Source organism: Mastigoproctus giganteus, chromosome 3, assembly GCF_048544385.1.
Source record: "Mastigoproctus giganteus isolate SK-2022 chromosome 3, ASM4854438v1, whole genome shotgun sequence".
Lineage (NCBI taxonomy): Eukaryota > Metazoa > Arthropoda > Arachnida > Uropygi > Thelyphonidae > Mastigoproctus > Mastigoproctus giganteus.
In genome coordinates, this window is record NC_143577.1 from 221,407,507 (window position 1) to 221,428,859 (window position 21,353).

At 36.2% G+C, this 21,353-nt stretch overlaps 1 protein-coding gene across 1 annotated transcript in view; it reads left to right on the forward strand.

The window, feature by feature from the left end:
- The window catches only part of LOC150088762 (dipeptidyl peptidase 4-like), a 238,037-nt gene that overhangs the window by 181,151 nt on the left and 35,533 nt on the right, over nt 1-21,353 (forward strand). Inside the window, exons 13-14 of the mRNA XM_090370316.1 lie at nt 6,857-6,936; nt 16,668-16,894. Of these exons, the coding sequence (XP_090226442.1) occupies nt 6,857-6,936; nt 16,668-16,894 (307 nt within the window). The remainder of the gene's footprint in view (nt 1-6,856; nt 6,937-16,667; nt 16,895-21,353) is intronic.

Below are 21,353 nucleotides of genomic sequence, written 5' to 3' on the forward strand. Positions count from 1 at the left end.
ACAATATTTTACTCTAAACCTAAAAAAAAGTAATTTTCATATCTTAAATAACTATTAAAAAAATTTAAAACCTGAATGATTTTTACATCACAAAAGGTAGAAGACCATAATATGGCAGCAAGTACCCTTAATATATATTTTTTTAAATTTCCTTATATATCATTTGTACTAGGTACACTAATACATAAAATATATTTATAACAGCAGTAGTTGTTTTTTTTAATAAAAACATTACAAATAGCTCTCATAATGTTTGTAACTTGACTGCTTCTGAATAATTCCCATTATTTTTTTACAGTAGTTGACAGCACTATAAAAAAATATTGTAAAAAATATTTATAATTATAGTAGCTGTTACTTTATTAAAAAAAATTAATAACATCATCTTTTTTGTTTTAGCTATATTTATCACTCCCTCATGAAGGCTCCTTATAATTGATTACAAGCAGATAAGAAGGTAAGGTTTTCTGAATTTGGAGAACTTTACTTTCTTATCTATCTTACAACACTATTTCTAATGACAAACAAATGTGCAAGAAAGGTTCAGTGGATACTTTATGTCAGTTTCTTTTATCATGGGTTTTTCTATAAAGCAAAGTAGTGGTGCCTCTGAAAGAAATCAAAACAAATTTTTCATCACATTTGATAAATTTCACTTTAAGTAAAAATACTTTATTACTGCCAGTACAAATTTAAATGTTGTTAGAAAATAGAGGGTGGCTTAGGGGACTTAAGAAAAAAAGATCTTTTTCAGTTAGCCATTTCATAAATGAAAACTTTGATCTATGGATTTCTTGTGTGGGCTTTGGGGATTACATAATTTGATCTCTGTTTTTGGAAGTCATTTTAAAATTGCTTGTCCTTTTATGCTTGAATTTCCTTATTTTTTCTAGTATGTACTTTCATCTTTTATTAGTAGACATAGTTTAAATAGAGATGCCAGCACAAAAATAGCTTTGAAAATTGGACAAAAACATTGTACCTGTCAGCCATTATTGTCTGATTTTATCTTACAAAAGCTGAAATTCTCTGTAATTTAGATCCAGAAGTTAATGAAATCAAATTAACCGATAATAAATAGATATAGAGGATAATATTGCTTCAAAAACAAAAAGTGGGAGGTTTTTTTTTACAATAGTACTGTTTTTTTAATTTATTTCATTTTCGATAATAATTTTACTTTATTGGTAGAAAATGAAGTCAAAATAAGAATAAATTAATATTTAAAAGCATGTATGTACATTTTTTAATTTTTACAAAACTTCAAAATATAATACCATAACTCACTCCACAGAACTTCCCCTCCCCCTTACGCAGAGAGCTTGTGCACTTTCAAGAAACTTGCTCATGAACGTGTTAGAAGTTCAGAAAACACAAAAGTAGAGATTTCTGTGTAGATTTTGCTCTGTGTAGGATTAATTAAGGTTTCTACATAACTATTGGGAAATGTCAGTAATCAACACTGCTCAGTTATAAAGACTTTGCTTCATATGTGCAGGAAGTTTTACAAATTTGAAAATGAATATGAATATTGCACATTGTTATTGGAAAAAATGTAATGGACTATTGCAAAATTTTGATAAAATTAATCATAAACAAATTAAGAAATGAATTGCCGCATGATGCTAAATGACAAAAAGAACAAAGAAACAATATTTCCTCAGTGTGTGTGTGTGTGTGTGTGTGTGTGTGTGTGTGTGTGTGTGTGTGTGTGTGTGTGTGTGTGTGTGTGTGTGTGTGTGTGTGTGTGTGTGTAGTCAATTTCTTATTGTTAGTCATTATTCATATTTTATATACTCTTTAAATTAGTGCTAATATGTTTAACCCATGCATAAGTAAACAGTAAACTCCTTCAGTGCTAATATATGTTGGCAGTTTTGTTTAGTTTGTTGTTCTATGCTTTCTGATAATTAGCCTACCCAAATGCATACTTTATTCCTTTTATATAATATCGGTGTTTAAATACACCATAGATAACTCTTAATAAACTACAAAGTAGTTGTGGTAGGCATCATTTGCTCTTTCTCATATTGTGCTCTGCCTTCACGACGAGTTGCCATGATATTGCACTACTTCGAATAAGTAACTCTTCACTAATAGAGAAGGCTATTGTTACTTATTCTCAGTTGGGTACCACCACCCAGACAGCACTGTTTCACGGCTATTGGCCGATCATCAGTGGGTGGGCAGGTACCCTGGTAATGCAGACATGACGACCCAGTTGTGAAGTTAATCACACAATATGAGAGATGCCAAGAGGTGTAGATGTCAATACAGGCATACCTCGAATAACGAATAGGATGCATTCCACGAAATTACTTCGTTAAGCGAAACTTCGTTTTCAGAGGTAAAAATACTATGGCCAGAATAGGGATACGTTCCTACTTAAAGAAAATGAAAAGCTTTTTTTCGAACAAAGAAAAGTTTTATTAAATAAACAGTCAACTTACATACAAAGTGAAATCACATTTTAAAATATGAGGTTAAAGTTGATTGTTTATGCTTTTTTTCTCTTTCATTTAACAATTGCCTATACGGAGTTATTGCATTTAACACTGATCGCTTAACTATAACACTTCTTCCTAAATCAGGATCATTTTCACTAAAAAAATTTAAAACGTTTTCAATGTCATTTAAGCACCTTTTTAAATCTTTGGTTGTTAACACTTTTTCGGCAGGAACTTCTATAACTTCGCCTTCATTATCTTTGTCTTCGTTGCTAACAAGGGTTTCTAAATCTTCCACTGAAAAACCATCATCTTCTGCATTCAATAAATTTCTAACATCCTCTTCATCGACATTTTCGAAACCTATTGATTGAGCCATCTGGATAACTTCATTTCTAATTTCTTGGATGTTATTTTCTTCTTCTAGTACAACTTCTGGCCATATTTTGCGCCAAACTCCATTTAAACATTTCTTAGTGACTTCTTTCCAAGAACTATCAATGTTTTCAATTGCGTTTTTAATGGTGTAGTTTTTCCAAAAAGTTTTAACTGTCATTTCCTCTTTATCCTCTAGTTCAGGTAAATTGCTTAAAATTCGACGAAGATAATAAGCTTTAAATGATGCTATTACTCCCTGATCCAATGGTTGAATCAGGAAAGTTGTGTTTGCTGGAAGAAACACAACTTTGACAGGAATGCATGTGTCCAACGTGTTAAGATCAGTAGGATGTCCCGGAGCATTGTCTAACAACAAACGAGCTTTTTCTTCAAAGTTGTTTTTTTTTGACAATACCGTTTTACTCCAGGACAAAAGTGGTTAACAAACCAATCAGTAAATAACTCCTTGGTAACCCACGCTTTTCTATTTGCTTTCCATATTACAGGTAAATTCATTTTTATGTTACCTTTTAACGCCCTCGGATTTTCTGAATGGTAAACTAATAACAATTTTAATTTATAATCGCCAGAGGCATTTGATCCAAAGAGTAACGTTAAACGGTCTTTGGCTGCTTTGAACCCAGCAGCTGATTTTTCTTCAATAGAAATGAAGCTATTTGTTGGTAGCCGTTTCCAGAACAAACCGCTTTCGTCAACATTGAACACCAAATTTGGTGGAAAATTTTCACGTTCAATTATTTCCTTTAGTTTTTCTGGAAACTTATTTGCAGCTTCTCCTGTTAATTTTACTCTATGAATCCTGGCCCGTTTTTTAAATTTCTCGAACCAACCACGAGAAGCCCTAAAGGTTTCCGTAATTTCTTCAGTTTGTTTAGATTTCAGGTGATTAAACAAAAATAATGCTTTTTCTTGAATCACCATTTGACTTAAAGGCATATGATGTTGTGACATATCATCTATCCACAAACTTAACATTTTCTCCATTTTTTCTAAAATTGGATTCCTTAAGCGAGTTAATTTTGCCACTGTAACATCTGTACAATTCTGAGCAGACTTTTATTTTTTCTGATTGACTTAGTATGGTTGTTCAAGTTGATTGCGCTAATCCTAAAGAATGTGCCACATCGAATTTTCTTTCGCCGCTTTCAACACGTCGTACGATATTTAGTTTAGTTTCCAAAGAAATTGCTTTACTTTTCTTTGATTCTGACATTTTAATTAACTAAAACAAAAATATTTCTATTAAAATTTACAAAATCTACGTTATGTAATGCTACAAAGAACCTACGTCGATTATTGCAATGCGCCACACTGAAACAACGTCAATCATGTAAACAACAACTAAATTATGCGATTGATGCGCAAAACTGTTATAACAGACACGCCCGCAGCTCGGGAGCACTCGGGAATACGTAACGAGTCGCCGTCAGTCACCAATCGAATGATTGTCGGGCGTTGGTCTTAAATTGGAATATTTTTTTATGTTAAATGGGGCTTGAAATTGCCGACTTCGTTATAACGAGGCTTCGTTATCAGAGGTAACGTTAACCGAGGTATGCCTGTATTTAAAATAAATAAATGCACAAGGCATAATACTTTAAGAGTTTGGTATCTATATAATATCGGTGTTTAAATACACCATAGATAACTCTTAATAAACTACAAAGTAGTTGTGGTAGGCATCATTTGCTCTTTCTCATATTGTGCTCTGCCTTCACGACGAGTTGCCATGATATTGCACTACTTCGAATAAGTAACTCTTCACTAATAGAGAAGGCTATTGTTACTTATTCTCAGTTGAGTACCACCACCCAGACAGCACTGTTTCACGGCTATTGGCCGATCATCAGTGGGTGGGCAGGTACCCTGGTAATGCAGACATGACGACCCAGTTGTGAAGTTAATCACACAATATGAGAGATGCCAAGAGGTGTAGATGTCAATATTTAAAATGAATAAATGCACAAGGCATAATACTTTAAGAGTTTGGTATCTATATAATATCGGTGTTTAAATACACCATAGATAACTCTTAATAAACTACAAAGTAGTTGTGGTAGGCATCATTTGCTCTTTCTCATATTGTGCTCTGCCTTCATGGCAACTCGTCGTGAAGGCAGAGCACAATATGAGAAAGAGCAAATGATGCCTACCACAACTACTTTGTAGTTTATTAAGAGTTATCTGTGGTGTATTTAAACACTGATATTATATAGATACCAAACTCTTAAAGTATTATGCCTTGTGCATTTTAAATTTATTCCTTTTATATGTTAGTATCATGCAGTAATCCTTTGTGGTGTTTGCAGCAACAATGCATAACATTCATAATACTGCAGTTTCCACTGTAGAAGACTTCTGGGCACATATGAAGCAGTTGCTATAATTAGCATTTTATACTTGCATTTCATGATAAGTTTATAAGTAGTGATAAACCATGAAAAAAATGTTTTCATTTTGTTTACTTTTCAGTCACTTACTTAAGCAGTGGTTCAGATAATTTGCAACCCATTATATTTACATAATGAAAAGTTCTGCATATTTCTTGGTATCATTCTGCAGTGTGATAATTCTAATGAATTTGAAAAACTGCACTGTTGCAAAAAAAAATTAGCACGAATATGTAAGTCAAGAGTACTTAGTAATTTGCATGCATTATCTGTGTAGTGAAGTAAAAAAACTGGCATTTCAGAGTAAAATATCTAATAATCATTTTGTAGGTAGACCATGGCAAAAAATTAACTTGAGGTTGATGTGCCACAGATTTTGCCTGTGGGACACCCTACCCTCATCCAGCATTACATCAGACATGATAGGTTACTGAACTGTTCTGTTCATAGTACATGTGTCTTTCATATTGTAACATAATCATATATTCCTCGTTTGTTATCTAGAATGCATTGCACTGGTATCAGGTAATGAAGCCCATAAGAGAAGCTGTCAGCTCTGTGATTGAACAGTATATGCCATATTACAGACATGATTTCAGATAAACCCAAAACTTAGAAATGTGCAAGCTGGCTGAAAAAAGTGAGAGGACATATGTCAAGAAGTAATGGAAGTAGATTCTCACACAAAGGTGATCTTGAAGCCTTTTGCCACTGCATTAATGACAAAGTGATGCATTGTTTTTCAGCCAGCCTGCAATATAACATCCTTACCCCACAGAATAGTATGCAGTATTGTTCAACCATTCGTGTGTGCATATCTAAAGTCATTTTCTCCTTGAAAAGAATGGCCGAAAGATAAATTTGCCCATAATTTTATATCACAGTCACTTCAGCTTTATATAGGGAATATCCAAACAATCTCGTGTAAACTTTCATCTACCCAAGTGTCAGTTGTGTCTTTATACCACCATTAAGAGTGAAGTGGGCCCTATTCAGAGGATATTTCTGGCATTATTCTTCAATTGCTGAGTATTAACCTGCAGTTGGGCTAGTAACTGTAGTACGAAGTGATCATGTTGTGCCAGACTGATATTCTGTATCATGGATATACAGAAACATTTTCAGGGTTGTGGAAAGCAACTTCCATGCAAATAGCACAATGCAAGGGATTAGCACTACCTCTTCCATCTGGAGGCACTCTCTTCCAGTAGTGTATGGTGGATCTCATTGACTCTGAATACAGACACCTGCAATCATTCTTTCCTTTGTAAGTGCATCATTTGTCACTGTTTCTTGAAATTTCTGCATGAAATCAGAGAGATAACCAACTCGAATATTACTTCCCTGGGTGAAACAGAATTTCATGATCTCAGCGCTCTGCTTTCCAGATAATGTCATGATTCTGGTGTGTGTGATAGTGAACAGTCTTACTTATTTATACCCCAGCAGGTAGTTAATATACAAAATGGGCAATGGTAACATTCCTATTTGCAAAATTGAAGATATCTGGTACTATAAGTAAGAAAGATACCCAACTCTGAAATACTACAGTTTCAGTGCCATATTTCTCTTTAATATCTTGATAATAATTTCATCTGCATTCTTTTTTTCTTTTTTCAGTCAAAGATAAAAAAGTTTGTTACATCAGGAGAATATGATATAATAAAAATCCTAGCATATCATAGTGATATAGATGGAGTGTAAGTATCATGTGTGGTTGATTTCAAGTGAAATATTTGTGTATTTTTATTACAAAGTATATTTATTTCATTATGCAATTAAGAATTTTCATATTGTTACATATTCCACAAAATGCTACATTTTCCGATTAGGATTATCACTATTTTTCATTTTGACTCATTTTGTACAAGTGCTATTAGAATAAAATTAGCACCTGTGTAACCTGTCTAGAGATAACATTTATAAACAGTAATATATCCTTAACGTTTAGTTTTATCAAGACTAATTTTATCACTTATTTATCTATGTATTATTGTTTATATTAAATTAAATAGGACTTGGTATTAGCATTAGTAGAGGCATATGATGCAAGAAAGCAAGCTTATGCAGCATCAGCCAAAAAAAAAAAAAAAAAAAAAAAAAACACTTCCACTTCACCCCTCAGTTAATTCGAAATACCTGTCCAGCTGAGCCTTAAATTTATTTAGGCTATCAACTTCCACAACAAGGTATGGAAGTCTGTTCCACCAACCAACTACCCGTTGGCTAAAGGCAAATTTCCACACATCTATCCTACATCTGTCTTTCCTCAATTTGAATTTATACCCTCTCAGGTGATTATTCTGAGTAAGATGCAGAATCCCATCAGCATTGAGCATGCTCAAACCATTCAAGGCTTTATACACTTCTATCAGATCACCTCGCCGGTGCCTAGTCTCCAGACACTGTAATTTGCAAAACTTAAGCCTTTTTTCATAAGAGCAACCCTTTGTTCCATTCACTAATCTTGTTGCCCTTCTCTGTATTCGTTCCAGCAGCTCTATATCCTTCTTGAAATGAGGCCCCCAGACCTGTATACAGTACTCAAGGTGTGGCCTGACCATTGCCTTATACAAGGGAATAATCACCTTCTTATACCTGCTAGGCGCCTCCGTAGCCAGGTGGGAAGGAGCAGCAGTGCGTAGCACACGCTTCTTGATTAGACCGGTGTTCGAGCCTGTCACCACCAAATACGGAGGATGCGGAAAGGTCAGGAAATGACCACCGCATATTCCCGGAGCAATATGGCCTTAGTTGCTAATGCTCCTAAAAACCAAATAACAACAACAACATATCTCTGTTAGAAAAATTCCTGTATATCATTGATAAGACACCATGAGCTACCCTTGCAGCCTGTCTGCACTGCTCAGAGAACTTCATATCTGCCTGCACAATTACCCCAGGTCCTTTTCATTCTCTACCACTGTCAGTGTAGTACCACAGAGTTAGTACGCTGCTCTGAGATTGCTGTTTCCCATATGTAGTACCTTAGGTTTGTCAATGTTAAACTTCATTTGCCACCTCTCAGCTAGCCAGGTGGGAAGGAGCAGCAGTGCGTAGCACACGCTTCTTAATTAGACCGGGGTTCGAACCCGTCACCACCAAATACGGAGGATGCGGAAGGATTAGGGAATGACCACCGCATATCCCGGAGCAATATGCCCTTAGTTGCTAATGCTCCTAAAAACCAAATAACAAACAAACAAACATAACCACCTCTCAGCCCATCTGCTAAACTTTTCTAGATCCTGTTGCAGCAACGGACTGTCATTAGTGTCCTTAACAACCCTGCCAACCTTTGTATCGTCTGCAAACTTGGACATTAAGCTTGATATACTATCATCAATATCATTTCTAAATGTGGAAAACAACAATGGACCCTGAGGGACTCCACTAATAACATTAGTCCACGATGAGCAGTGTCCATTGATTACCACTCTCTGTCTTCTCCCCTTCAACCATCCCTTTATCCATAGCAGCAATTTGCCTCCAATGCCACACTGCTCCAATTTGTGCAGCAGTCTTCCATGTGCAACAGTATCAAAAGCCTTTCTAAGATCCAAATATATAATATCAAAGTTATTCCCTGCAGTTCTTTTGTGACTGCATAATAGTATCCAATCAAATTGGTTAGGCAAGACTTTCCCTTAACAAAACCATGCTGTGTCCGAGCTCTAACTGAAGTCTTGTCTAGATGATCCTGCAGTGCTTCTTTAACCAGTGCCTCCATTAATTTTCCTGGAACAGAAGTTAAACTCACAGGTCTATAATTACTTGTGTCATCCTTTGATCCTCCTTTGTGAATTGGGGTCACATTTGCACATCTCCAGTCTATGGGTACCTCCCCTGAGTCCAAGGAAGCTCTTATAATTATAGCTAAGGGTTTGCTTACTTCCTTTGCTGCCTCCTTTAATATAACTGGATAGATCCCATCCACCCCGGGTGCCTTTTTTATGTTTATCCTCAACAATTTCTCCTCCACTTTACTCTCAGTTATTTCAAGATTATCTAGCTTACTGCCAGAGTTGAATACACCTCTAGCATTCCCCTCGCTGAATATCTCCTCATGTGTGAATGTCGATGCAAAATATTCATTTAGTTTGTTAGCTACCTGAGCAGGATCATCAACAGTTGAACCATCGATATCAAGTGGACCAATCTGATTCATCCCCTTCCTTCTAGAATTTACATAAGTAAAGAACTCTTTGCTGTTTTTGTTTGCATACTTTGCCAAAGATTTATCAGAATCTGCCTTCGTCTGCCTAACCTCCTTTGTAACTTGGTTACAGATCAACTTATATCTGTCATAGGCTTCTGTGTCACGTGTTAATTTATATGTATCCTATGCATTTTTCTTCTTTGCCATATGTCTCATTAGTTCATCTGACATCCATTTAGGCCTAAACCTTGAACAATATTTCTTAGTTGGTATGTATAGCCTAGTAGCTTCCAAGATAAGTTCTTTGAATGCTTCCCATTTTGCATTTGCTGTTGGTAACATCATCAGTTGGTCCTGCTGTATAGAATTTAAATACTGTCTCAGACCATCGTAGTCGCCTTTACGAAAGCAATAACCTTTTCCTTTACCCCCTATGGTAGTTACCTCTTTGAGTAAATCCCACTTCAGCACACTGTGATCACTGCCACCTAGTGGTTCCTCTAGTTGCCTCTCGAATATGCTGATGTAGAAAACAATCATCCAATAAATCCCCAAAATCCTTGCTAGTGTGTGAGTGACAAACCCACAAATTCCAATCAATATCTGGGAAATTAAAATCTCCCATTATAAGACTCTCTGATTTACTGGCCCACTCTATTTCCCCGTACAGTTCCTTATTATACTCATCAGAGTCATTAGGCCTATAGCCCACTCCTACTCTCAATTTTGATCTCCCAATGCTTATGTCACACCAAACCGACTCAACACTGCACTGTTCAGCGATGTCGACTGGCTTCACTTCCTTGGATTTTATGTGTTTCTTAACTAATAGCATAACCCCTCCTCCCTTCCTATCCTGTCTATCCTTTCTGTAGATGTTGTACACCCCAAATTCCAGTTCTGCATTCCTTATATCTGTGTGACACCACGTCTCTGATATCCCAACAATATCCGCCTTTGATGCTTTGAGCAATACCTCAAATTCATCAAATTTATTTACCAAATTCCTAGCATTGGTGTACACGCACATATACATGCACCTGTTCTTTTTCTTAGCTACCCTAACACAACCCATGTGTTTACTTGTACCGCAATGATTCCCAGCAGTCTCTGAAATATCTTGCATCTTGTTTTCCAGGCTTCTGCTCATTCCAATAGAAGCAGTGCAAGAATCACTTTCACCTCTGCCAGTGGCTACTGTTAATCTATTAGTCCTTGTATCCCCCAAGCTAGCAGTTTTCCGACCCACCTGACACTGCCTCGATAGCATCAGCAGATATTCTTGCACCCTTTCTATTTAAGTGTATCCCATCCCTGTAGAAGCAGTCCCTTCTGTTAACAAGTACAGGCCAGGCTGAAAAAAATTCTACCCCTTGAGCCTTGCACAATCTTTCCAGGGCCGAATTGATCGACAGGGCTCTCATCATGTACTCCCTCCTATCGTTTCTGGGCAGAATTGCAGACACTTTCAAATTCAACCCTAATTCACGGCTTTTTTTCAACAGTAACCTGTACTTGTTAAGTAATTCTGCCGGTCTCCTACTCTTAATATCATTAGTGCCAACGTGTACAACTATATCACCTTTTGTGCCCTTAAAAGATGATATCTGCTCTACAACGTCATCAACCTTTGCCCCTGGCAGACATATCCTGGTCCTGTTCCACCTATCCTTTTTGCATACCATGTTCCCCGTTTCCCTGACAATAGAGTCACCAACAGCTACTAGTTCCTGTGGGATCAGCGCATTCTGCCTTGGGGGTTGCCGCTGTGTTGCGTGATGACCAAGTGCAAGCTCTGGCGTTAATGTGGGCAGCTCAGAGCTTGATGGGCCCCTCCCTTTAGATTCTTCGAGGGCATCCACCCTGTCCTTCAAGCTCTCATATAGGCCCATAACAATGCTGAGTTGTCACCTGATTTCATTACACTCCTTGCATCGCGCACACACAAAGACATCCCCCATGGCAATATCATGTCACTTACCCGATTGCTCCGCAAACATCATGCAAGCAGTGCATTTTAAAAGGCTGTGATTCAGAGGGCAACTGCCCCCCTCAGTTCTCCTCTGAGCCACAGCACTCCCATTAGCTTGAGCCTTTTGCTTTGCTGCTCTGGCCTGAGTCATGATTTCAATTTAATTCAATAAAATTTCAATTTCAGTACAATATTATAACCCTAAACTTGTATCCCAACACAGTTATAATGCTATATATATTTTTCGATATCAAATATTATCTACAAGTTCCGTTTATATAACTTCCGTATCAAGTTATGTATTAATTAATTATGTTACGTTTATAATCAAAGTCGTTATATGTATTTAGTTAAAAGTACAATTTAATTTAATTGACAATGAAGTTTAACAAAATTAATAGATTTTGCTGATTATTTGACAATATTATATTATATACTATACTATACTATACTAACGCTATCGGATATAACGTATCGTATAACAATGGCGCAAGTTACAAACGGTAAATCTACGGACACTTAAGTATTAATAACTTCCAAATCTCGCTGTCTCAATTCAGAATAAACTAACGATCCTGACTAGGTCTATAAGCTACTTATAGAAAATAATTTGATGTATCAATTGGTCAATAAAGCGGCTAAATATGGCTAAAAAACTTCTCGTTCAGCGGGGCTGCAACTTGTAACAACACGTGGATATGATACCCTTACTGATACTTTTATGCAATTACAAGGCCGAGTAAAGAATAAATACACCAGATTAATCAGAAAATCACAAAATAATGCTATACTACTAAATTTAAATCAAAAGTTTTAGAAAAACAATAAATAAGAAAATCCACTTAGCGGCTTTGAACACATCTGGCTCCCACTCTATTCCACAAAATGCTACATTTTCCGATTAGGATTATCACTGTTTTTCATTTTGACTCATTTTGTACGTGTGCTATCAGAATAAAATGAGCACCTGTGTAACCTGTCTACAGATAACATTTATAAACAGTAATATATCCTTAACATTTAGTTTTATCAAGACTAATTTAACTTATTTATCACTTATTTAACTACGTATTATTGTGTATATGAAATTAAATAGGACTTGGTATGTTTATACCATGTTCTATTTAATTAAATTTTTAATTAAATGACGATGAATACTAGATTAAAATTTTGCCTTGATGAAAATTGTGTTAAATGAAAACAGGATGATGTATAATATCTGTTCATAAAACTTGTATAAATCTTGTTTTTAGTTGGGGAACCTATCTTTTCCCCTCATCCTTCTCATTTTATTCTGCAAAAGCAATGAATGTGCTTCCAGAATGATACTTTGGGCTAAAATTAAATGAATTATGATATATTCAAGTTTTTTTAATTTTGAAAGTAAGGCCATTTGATCTGCATCTACAAGTATCTCTCATATGTGATCTCTGATAAAAGTTAAGTATTTTAAAATATCGAAATGGCATACCTTGAAAACTTATAATGCTACCCAAGAACTACCATAAATACTGTTATATAAATTATTATTAACCAAATCTGTGGATAAAAACAATCTGTGAGCTCGGTGAAATTGCTTATTGACTGTGGTTGTGTGCAGATAACCATTTGAGGTTTGTGCAGGAAATATGGAATGAGACAACAACGACAGTCATATCACCATTACTGCATATTGCATATAGTCAATAACAACACCCAGAAATATTTTTTGAAACAATGCATTTACTGAACACTGTTTTTTGGGCTAGAAACTGTTACAAGGATATCTAGGAAGTACAAGTGAAAGGGTATCATCAGCATACACTGTGAAGTTGGAATGCTGTTCAAAAAGAACCATATAATGCAAAAATGTACTTTGGATGATGTACCTCCTCAAAGGATGCAGATTGACTTTAATTATTATTATTAGTAGTATAAATGGGAAATTATGAAAGAAAGAAAGCATATACAGCATCAGCCACAAAAAAATCCACCACTTCCCATTTTGCCTGTCCATTCCTTCTAACAGTTAATCTAGTTCTTAACTGAATTTATTCAAACTACCCACCTCTAAAACACTGGATGGAAATTTATTTCAATGATTAACCACCCTCTGACTGAAGGCAAATTTCTGCACATCCAACTTACAACTATCCTTCCTCAATTTGAGTTTATGTCCCCTTGTGTGTAGTCTGAGTGAGAGGAAGGATTCCATCAGCATCAACCAGATTTCTTGCAAGTGCCTAGTCTCCAGATGCTGCAGTTTTCAAAACTGAAGCCTTTCCTCATAAGAGCACCCTTTTGCTCCCCTCACCAATCTCATTATCCTTCTCTGCACCCATTCCAACAGATCCAAATCCAGCCTAAAATAGGGAGGTGTTCTGATCTTTATGCAATACTCAAGATGTGGCCTAACCATTGAATTATACGAGATAATCACCTCCTTATCCCTGCTCACAAAATTCCTGTATATCATTGACAAAACATCACGAGCTGTCCTGACAGCTCTCTGCATCTGAGTGTGGTACCACACAGCTGATACATTAATCTGGGATTGTTGATCCCAATATTAAGTGCCTTGCATTTGTCAATCTTAAACTTCAGTTGCCACTTCTCAGCCTATCTGCCTAATTTGTCTAGATTGTGTTACAATAGCAAACCCTGATTACTATGATTGCCTACCTTCGTATCATCTGCAAACCTAGACATTAAGCCTGATATGCCTTAATCAGTATCATTAATAAATACAGAAAACAACAGAGGGTCCAGCACTGAACCCTAGAGATTCCGCTAATAATAGAATAAAGAAAAATGGTTGTTAGCAAATAATTTTTTTAATTCAGAAGTCAAATTTAAGAAAATCATGTGTAAATATTCCATAATCACAAAATTTTGGCGATAGGGAAGTCAGTTATGTAAAAGAAGAATGTTTTGGATGTGACATAAGGAATAAATTCAATATTTTTGAGGAAAAAGAGAGTAAGTAAAAGCTTAAAGGTAGATATTTCTAATACTTTCTGAAGGCATCCAGCTATAATTGGTCTGAAATGCTTAATACTTTTCAGCAATTTGATATCAGGAAATGAGTAATTATTAGTTATTAGTGGCAAATAATGCAAGAAAGCAAGCTTATACAGCATCACTCAAAAAAAATTCCCATTTCACCTCACTTCATTCCCTCCAATAGTTTGTCTAATTCTTCCTTGAATTCATTCAAGCTATCCACTTCCACAACATCAAATAGAAGTTTGTTCCAGCAATCAACCACTAGCTGTCTAAAGGCACACTTATGCACATCTATTCTGCAACCATCATTTCTCAATTTGAATTTATGCCTCCTCATGTGCATAGTCTGAGCACAAAGAAGAATCCCATCACCATTGAGCTTGCTTGATCCATTCAAAGCCTTAAACACATCAATCAGCTCACCTCGCAGGTGCCTAGTCTCCAGACACTGCAATTTTCAGAACTGAAGCCTTTCTTGGTAAGAGCACGCCTTTGTTCCCCTCCCAATCTCATTGCCCTTCTCTGGCATTCTAGCAGCTTTACTCCCTTCCTAAAATGAGGCCTCCTGACCTCTATGCAATATTCAAGATGCGGCCAGACCATCGCCTAGGCGCCTCCGTAGCCAGGTGGGCAGGAGCAGCAGTGCGTAGCACACACTTCTTGATTAGACTGAGGTTCGAGCCTGTGACCACCAAATACGGAGGATGCGGAAAGGTCAGGGAATGACCACCGCATATCCCTGGAGCAATATGGCCTTAGTTGCTAATGCTCCTAAAAACCAAATAACAAACAAACAAACAAACAAACAGACCATTGCCTTATACAATGAAATAATCACCTCCTTATCCCTGCTAGAAAAATTCCTGTATATCATTGACAAAATCCCCATGAGCTGGCCTGGCAGCCTGTCTGCATTGTTCAGAAAACTTCATATCTGAATAAACAATTACCCCATGTCTTTCTCTTTTCCACTACCCTGAGTATAGAACAGTTGGTTCTCTGGAATCTTTGCCACTTTCATGATTTGATTTTAGTGAGAAATAAGGTTTTCATTCTTGTTCTTTGTTTCAGTTATTTGATGTATTCCATGGCCCATGTTCTTGAAAAGGGTTTGATACTTCATTACATGCTAAAGCCTCTTCAGTTATTCAATTTTGTTTATAATACTTACTGTCTGTGAATTTCCTTTGCTGCTTTATCATTCTAATGATATATCTCTTTAACTTGTTACACAATATTCTTTTCTTTTTGAGACAATTGCTACTCAGTATTTTTTCACCTCAACAAAGTATGTGTATTTTTGATCTGTTTGTAAGAACCTGAAATCTGTTCTGAAATGACAAACTCCTCTCTCTTCTCCTCACTTAGTTCTTGAATTTTGGTTTTTTGTCACTAATAATGGACAGATATTAGTTTGCCTCTTCTGTATATTTTGCCGAAGTGTGCACTTGACCATTTTGTTTCACTTGCACATTGACTCATTTCAGAATTGTAATATTAGTTATGATAGTTATTCAACTGCTAGGTATGAAAACTATCTCATATTTTGTTAATCCATTTAGACAGACCCAGGCCATTTTCTTTCCTTTTTTTTCTTTTGAAGAAGTATTCATTGTTTTCTTCAAATTTTTATATGCTGTGCAGTAGTCTTTTGCTTCCTTTATTCCAGTCTTCTCTTCCAAGATTTTCATAATTTCTGAGGTTTTTTTTTTTTTTTTTTTAAACACTGGTTCTTGCACCAAAATGTGCTATTATATTGTACAGTACATTTCCTTCCTTACATACCAACAACAACCACATTCCAAATAACCCAGCACAACCATCTTCAAGGAGATACTTCTTTCATTTTTTTCACTCTCCTATGGGAGGTGAAAAGGTTAGATAGCATTAGGAGGCACCACATGAAAGTGTATATAGTGGTTGTTGTTATCTGTTATCACTGGGCGCCTCCGTAGCCAGGTGGGAAGGAGCAGCAGTGCGTAGCACACGCTTCTTGATTAGACCGGGGTTCGAGCCCGTCACCACCAAATACGGAGGATGCGGAAAGGTCATTCAGGGAATGACCACCGCATATCCCGGAGCAATATGGCCTTAGTTGCTAATGCTCCTAAAAAAAAAACCAAAATAACAAATATTATCACTATAAAGTTTCCATTAAAATCCTGATTTGTATGTAAAAAAAAATCGCCTTGTTTAAATGTAATATTTCAGTGCAACTCTGAAATGCAATAAATTGATCTCTTTGACATTACTTAATTGTTGTTATTGTACTGTCTGTTTAATTTCGAAAATTATTTTATTTCTTTTTCTTTCAGCTATTATTTAAGTACAGTGGAAGGGGAGCCAGGAGAACAGCATTTATTTGTTGTTAAAAATGTGACCTCAAAACCTAAGACACCAGAGTGCCTAACTTGTAAACTGGGAAAGGGATGTTTGTATAATAATGCCATTTTCAGTCCAGAAACAAAATATTATGTATTAGAATGCCTTGGTCCTGATATACCAAAAATTGAATTGTACAAAACATATGATAATACATTAGGTAAGTTTGTTTTGGTTATGATTGCATTATTAGTATTAGCCATATAGTGTATGGAAGCCAGCCTTGTCCTATGTGACTAATACTAATATTGGCTGGTAATACTAATATTAGTATTATTTGCTGTACCAGCCAATAAATAAATAGATAATAAAAATAAATAATAAAAATTGAATATAAACAACCCATATGTTTTCCTCCCCCACATAAGTAACTATCCAGCTGACTTACTGTGTATCAGTATGTAATCTATTTAATATCAGTGTAGATACACCATAGATAGCTCTTAAGGGGAAACTACAAAAGTAGTGTAAAAGGCATCATTTGATCAGTATCTCATATTGTGATCATCCTTCACAGTGAGTTACCATGTATTGCACTACCTCAAATAAGCAACACTTCACTAATAGAGAAGTCTATTAGTGATGGTCTTATTATATCATTATGTAATGCAGCACATACACTGGTGTTCAAAGAAAGTGCATCACCTAGAAATTCACATTTCTAACATCCGTTTTCGCAATGGTATGTTACATTAATGACTAGCATCACAAATAGAAATATAAACAAAAGATATTAAGACCGAAATATGTTAAGGGCTTTAGCCTCAGGCTACGAGAGATTTAGACAATGTACAAGTTAGTGCAAACGCATCATATCAGTACGCAGCTAAACTCTGAATTAGCAAAAATGGCATCGTATAAGTTATATCTCATATTGTGAATACCTTCACAATGAGTTGCCATGATATTGCACTACTTCGAATAAGTAACGCTTCACCAAAGGAGAAGACTGTTGTCACTTATTCTCAGTGGATACCACCACCCAGACAGCACCGTTTCAGGGCTATTTTGTATATGTGTGAGATAATAACTCGACTATCCACTTGTCCCTATTAGACTTAGAAAAGCAAAAAAGTAGAGGGAAAGTAATAGTAGGAATGGAAGAAAAGAAGAAATGGTGTAGAAGAATGAAAGGGACAGTAACTCCTTCAAATCACACTACTCAAAAACTCAAACTCCTCGAATAGGCAACGCTTCCCCAGTGGGGAAGACTGTTGTTACCTATTCTTGGAAACTCCGGACATCATCAGGCTCCCCCTGGTCCCATTTCAGGGCTATTTGGCCCTTCTTCAGTGGGTGGGTAGGTACAATAGTGAGGCAATGATGACAAAACAGTTATGAAGTATAACTCCACAATATAAGAGATGCCTGATGGTGTATAATATAAATTAAGACCGAAATATGTTAAGGGCTTTAGCCTCAGGCTACAAGAGATTTAGACAACATACAAGTTAGTGCAAACACATCATATTAGTATGCAGCTAAACTCTAAATTAGCAAAAATGGCATCATTTAAGTTATATCTCATATTGTGAATACCTTCACAATGAGTTGCCATGATATTTCACTACTTCGAATAAGTAACGCTTCACCAAAGGAGAGGACTGTTGTCACTTATTCTCAGCGGATACCACCACAATTTTAGTGCAATATCGTGGCAACTCATTGCGAAGGTATTCACAATATGAGATATAACTTAAACAATGCCATTTTCGCTAATTTAGAGTTTAGCTCCATACTAATATGATGCATTTGCACTAACTTGTACATTGTCTAAATCTCTCATAGCCTGAGGCTAAAGCCTTTAACATATTTCAGTCTTAATTTATATTATACACCATCAGGCATCTCTCATATTGTGGAGTTATACTTCATAACTGTTTTGTCATCATTGCCTCACTATTGTACCTACCCACCCACTGAAGAAGGGCCAAATAGCCCTGAAATGGCACCAGGGGGAGCCTGATGATGTCTGGAGTTTCCAAGAATAGGTAACAACAGTCTTCCCCACTGGGGAAGTGTTGCCTATTCGAGGAGTTACTGTCCCTTTCATTCTTCTACACCATTTCTTTTCCTCTTCCACTCCTACTATTACTTTCCCTCTACTTTTTTGCTTTTCTAAGTCTAATAGGGACAAGTGGATAGTCGAGTTATTATTCCACACATATACAAAATAGCCCTGAAATGGTGCCGTCTGGGTGGTGGTATCCACTGAGAATAAGTGACAACAGTCTTCTCCTTTGGTGAAGCATTACTTATTCGAAGTAGTGCAATATCATGGCAACTCATTGTGAAGGTATTCACAATATGAGATATAACTTAAACGATGCCATTTTTGCTAATTCAGAGTTTAGCTGCATACTAATATGATGAGTTTGCACTAACTTGTACATTGTCTAAACAAAAGATATTTATTAATAGTTAAGGTAAATCTAAGTAATATTTGACAGGTGCTCTCAAAATATTCCAAAATGAGCATTTGCGACCTTTATACAACAGTTTTAGTAAACACAACAATGTTATCAGAAGCCCTCAATTTGCTGCAGTTTATCAATTTAAATGGAAAACAAAATGAAAAGTTCACCAGGTACAAACTAATATTTAGTTGAATTGCCTCTGGCCCTGATGACAGCAGCACACCGTCGAGGCATTGACAAGATCAATTTCTGAAGATAATCAACTGATAATTCATGGTTCCAAACACAAATTATGGCTTCCTGAAGTTCACGAAGGGTCTTTGGTTTCTTTCTGGCAACTGCAGATTCCACACAATGCCAACAGTTCTCTATAGGATTCAAGCCTGAGAGAGGTTATGGTGGCACCGCCCCAGATGTGGGAACAATATTCCATGGTAGGGCGGATTTGCAATTTGTACAGAGTGAACAGCTGTTTGGAAGAAAAGTAATGCCGAGAGTGAAAGAGAAAACCAAGTTTTTTAGATGCAAAGGAAGCAATATTTGTAATGTTCTTGTGCCAAGAGAGATTTGAAGTCAGGGTAATCCCCAAAAGAGATATATCGACTTGCCTAGAAAACGGAGTGTCACCAAAGATAAGCATAGGAGCAGAAGAATCCTTTTTGCGAGATATAAGACAAGACTGAGTTTAAGAAGGAGTGAAATCAATGGAGTTGTCTTTGCACCACTGGAGAATTACCTGGAGATCTGCATTTAAGGAATTGGTAGCAGATATTCAAGAAGTTGAAGCTGATTGAGCAGGGCAAGGTTTCTCAAAATGGAAAGTGGAATGCAATGTGCTATTATTGGCAAAACTATGGATAAGATTTCCATTCAATGGAAGAAGGTCATTAATATACAAGAGGAAAAGAGTGGGAAAAAGAACTAAACCTTGGGGGACACCAGCATTAGTGGAGAAATTAGAAGACAGAGAACCATCACCCTCATGAGCGATCAGAGAGAAAAACTGGATAACCAATTACGAAAAACAGTTGGAAAACCATAAGATGGAAGCTTGTTTAGAAGACCTTTATGCCAAACATGATTGAAAACCTTTATGCCAAACACAGATATTAATGTATGACATTTGAAATTGATCAGTATATCTTTCAATGGAGACATGATATAAACAATTTTGGTACTTTTGGGATCAGTGGATCAATTTACTTCAGAATCTGTAACTTTTGCTCTGGAAATGAAAAAAATTTCACATTTTTCAGAGATTTAAGCTAAATCTCTGAGAAATTTGCTAATATAGTAATAAATTTACTATATTAGTATATTAATATTTACTAGGTGTTAAAAATAAATAACTAACAAAAACCATGAAAAAGCAAAAAATTACCTACAATAATTATTCATGTCAGCATTTTAATAATTATTTTGACATTATTAACTGTGATAATAATTATCATAATTATTAAATAATCCCACAAAGAATTCATTTCAAAGGCTTCATGCTGCAAATGCTGTAAGTAGAATATAGCCTCTACTTTGTAAATGTAAAACATTCCCCACTTTACTCAGCCATGAGGTGTCTGGGTAAAGTAATAATCTAATAAAGTTGAGTGAAGCAATACAAATTGAGATTGGTGCACTTGATAGCACACTTAATTTACTCTAATACACTGGTGTGCAAAATTTAAGGACCAGTCAGGTTTTCACCTGTAGCTTCTCATAGGAGTGGCCTGGATATGGGAAAAGCATACCAAAGGAACCTTGTGAGGTACAGAAATGATGAAGGAAACAATACCGTCACAACAACAGAAACAAAACGGTACAGAGGGACTTTATTCAAAAATGGCAACATAGCACTGGCTGCCATAATATAGATGCATCACTGCCAAAGATGGAACAAAGGGAAGTGGTAGTCCTCAGTAGGAGATATGATCACCCCTAATGTCAATGCAGGCTTTGCACTGCCTGTCCATACTTAGAACAATGTTGTTGATAAGTTCTTGCAGTAACATCGTCCATTCCTCTGTCAGTGCCATCTTCAGCTGGTGAACATTTTCTGGTGGGTGTGGACGTGCCACTAGACGTCTCCCCAGAGCATCCCATATGTGTTCGATGGGATTTAGATCAGCGGAAACAGGCAGGCCAGTCCATACAAACAATGTCGTCACTTTCCAAAAGCATATCACAGCTGCTGTGCGATGGGGTGTG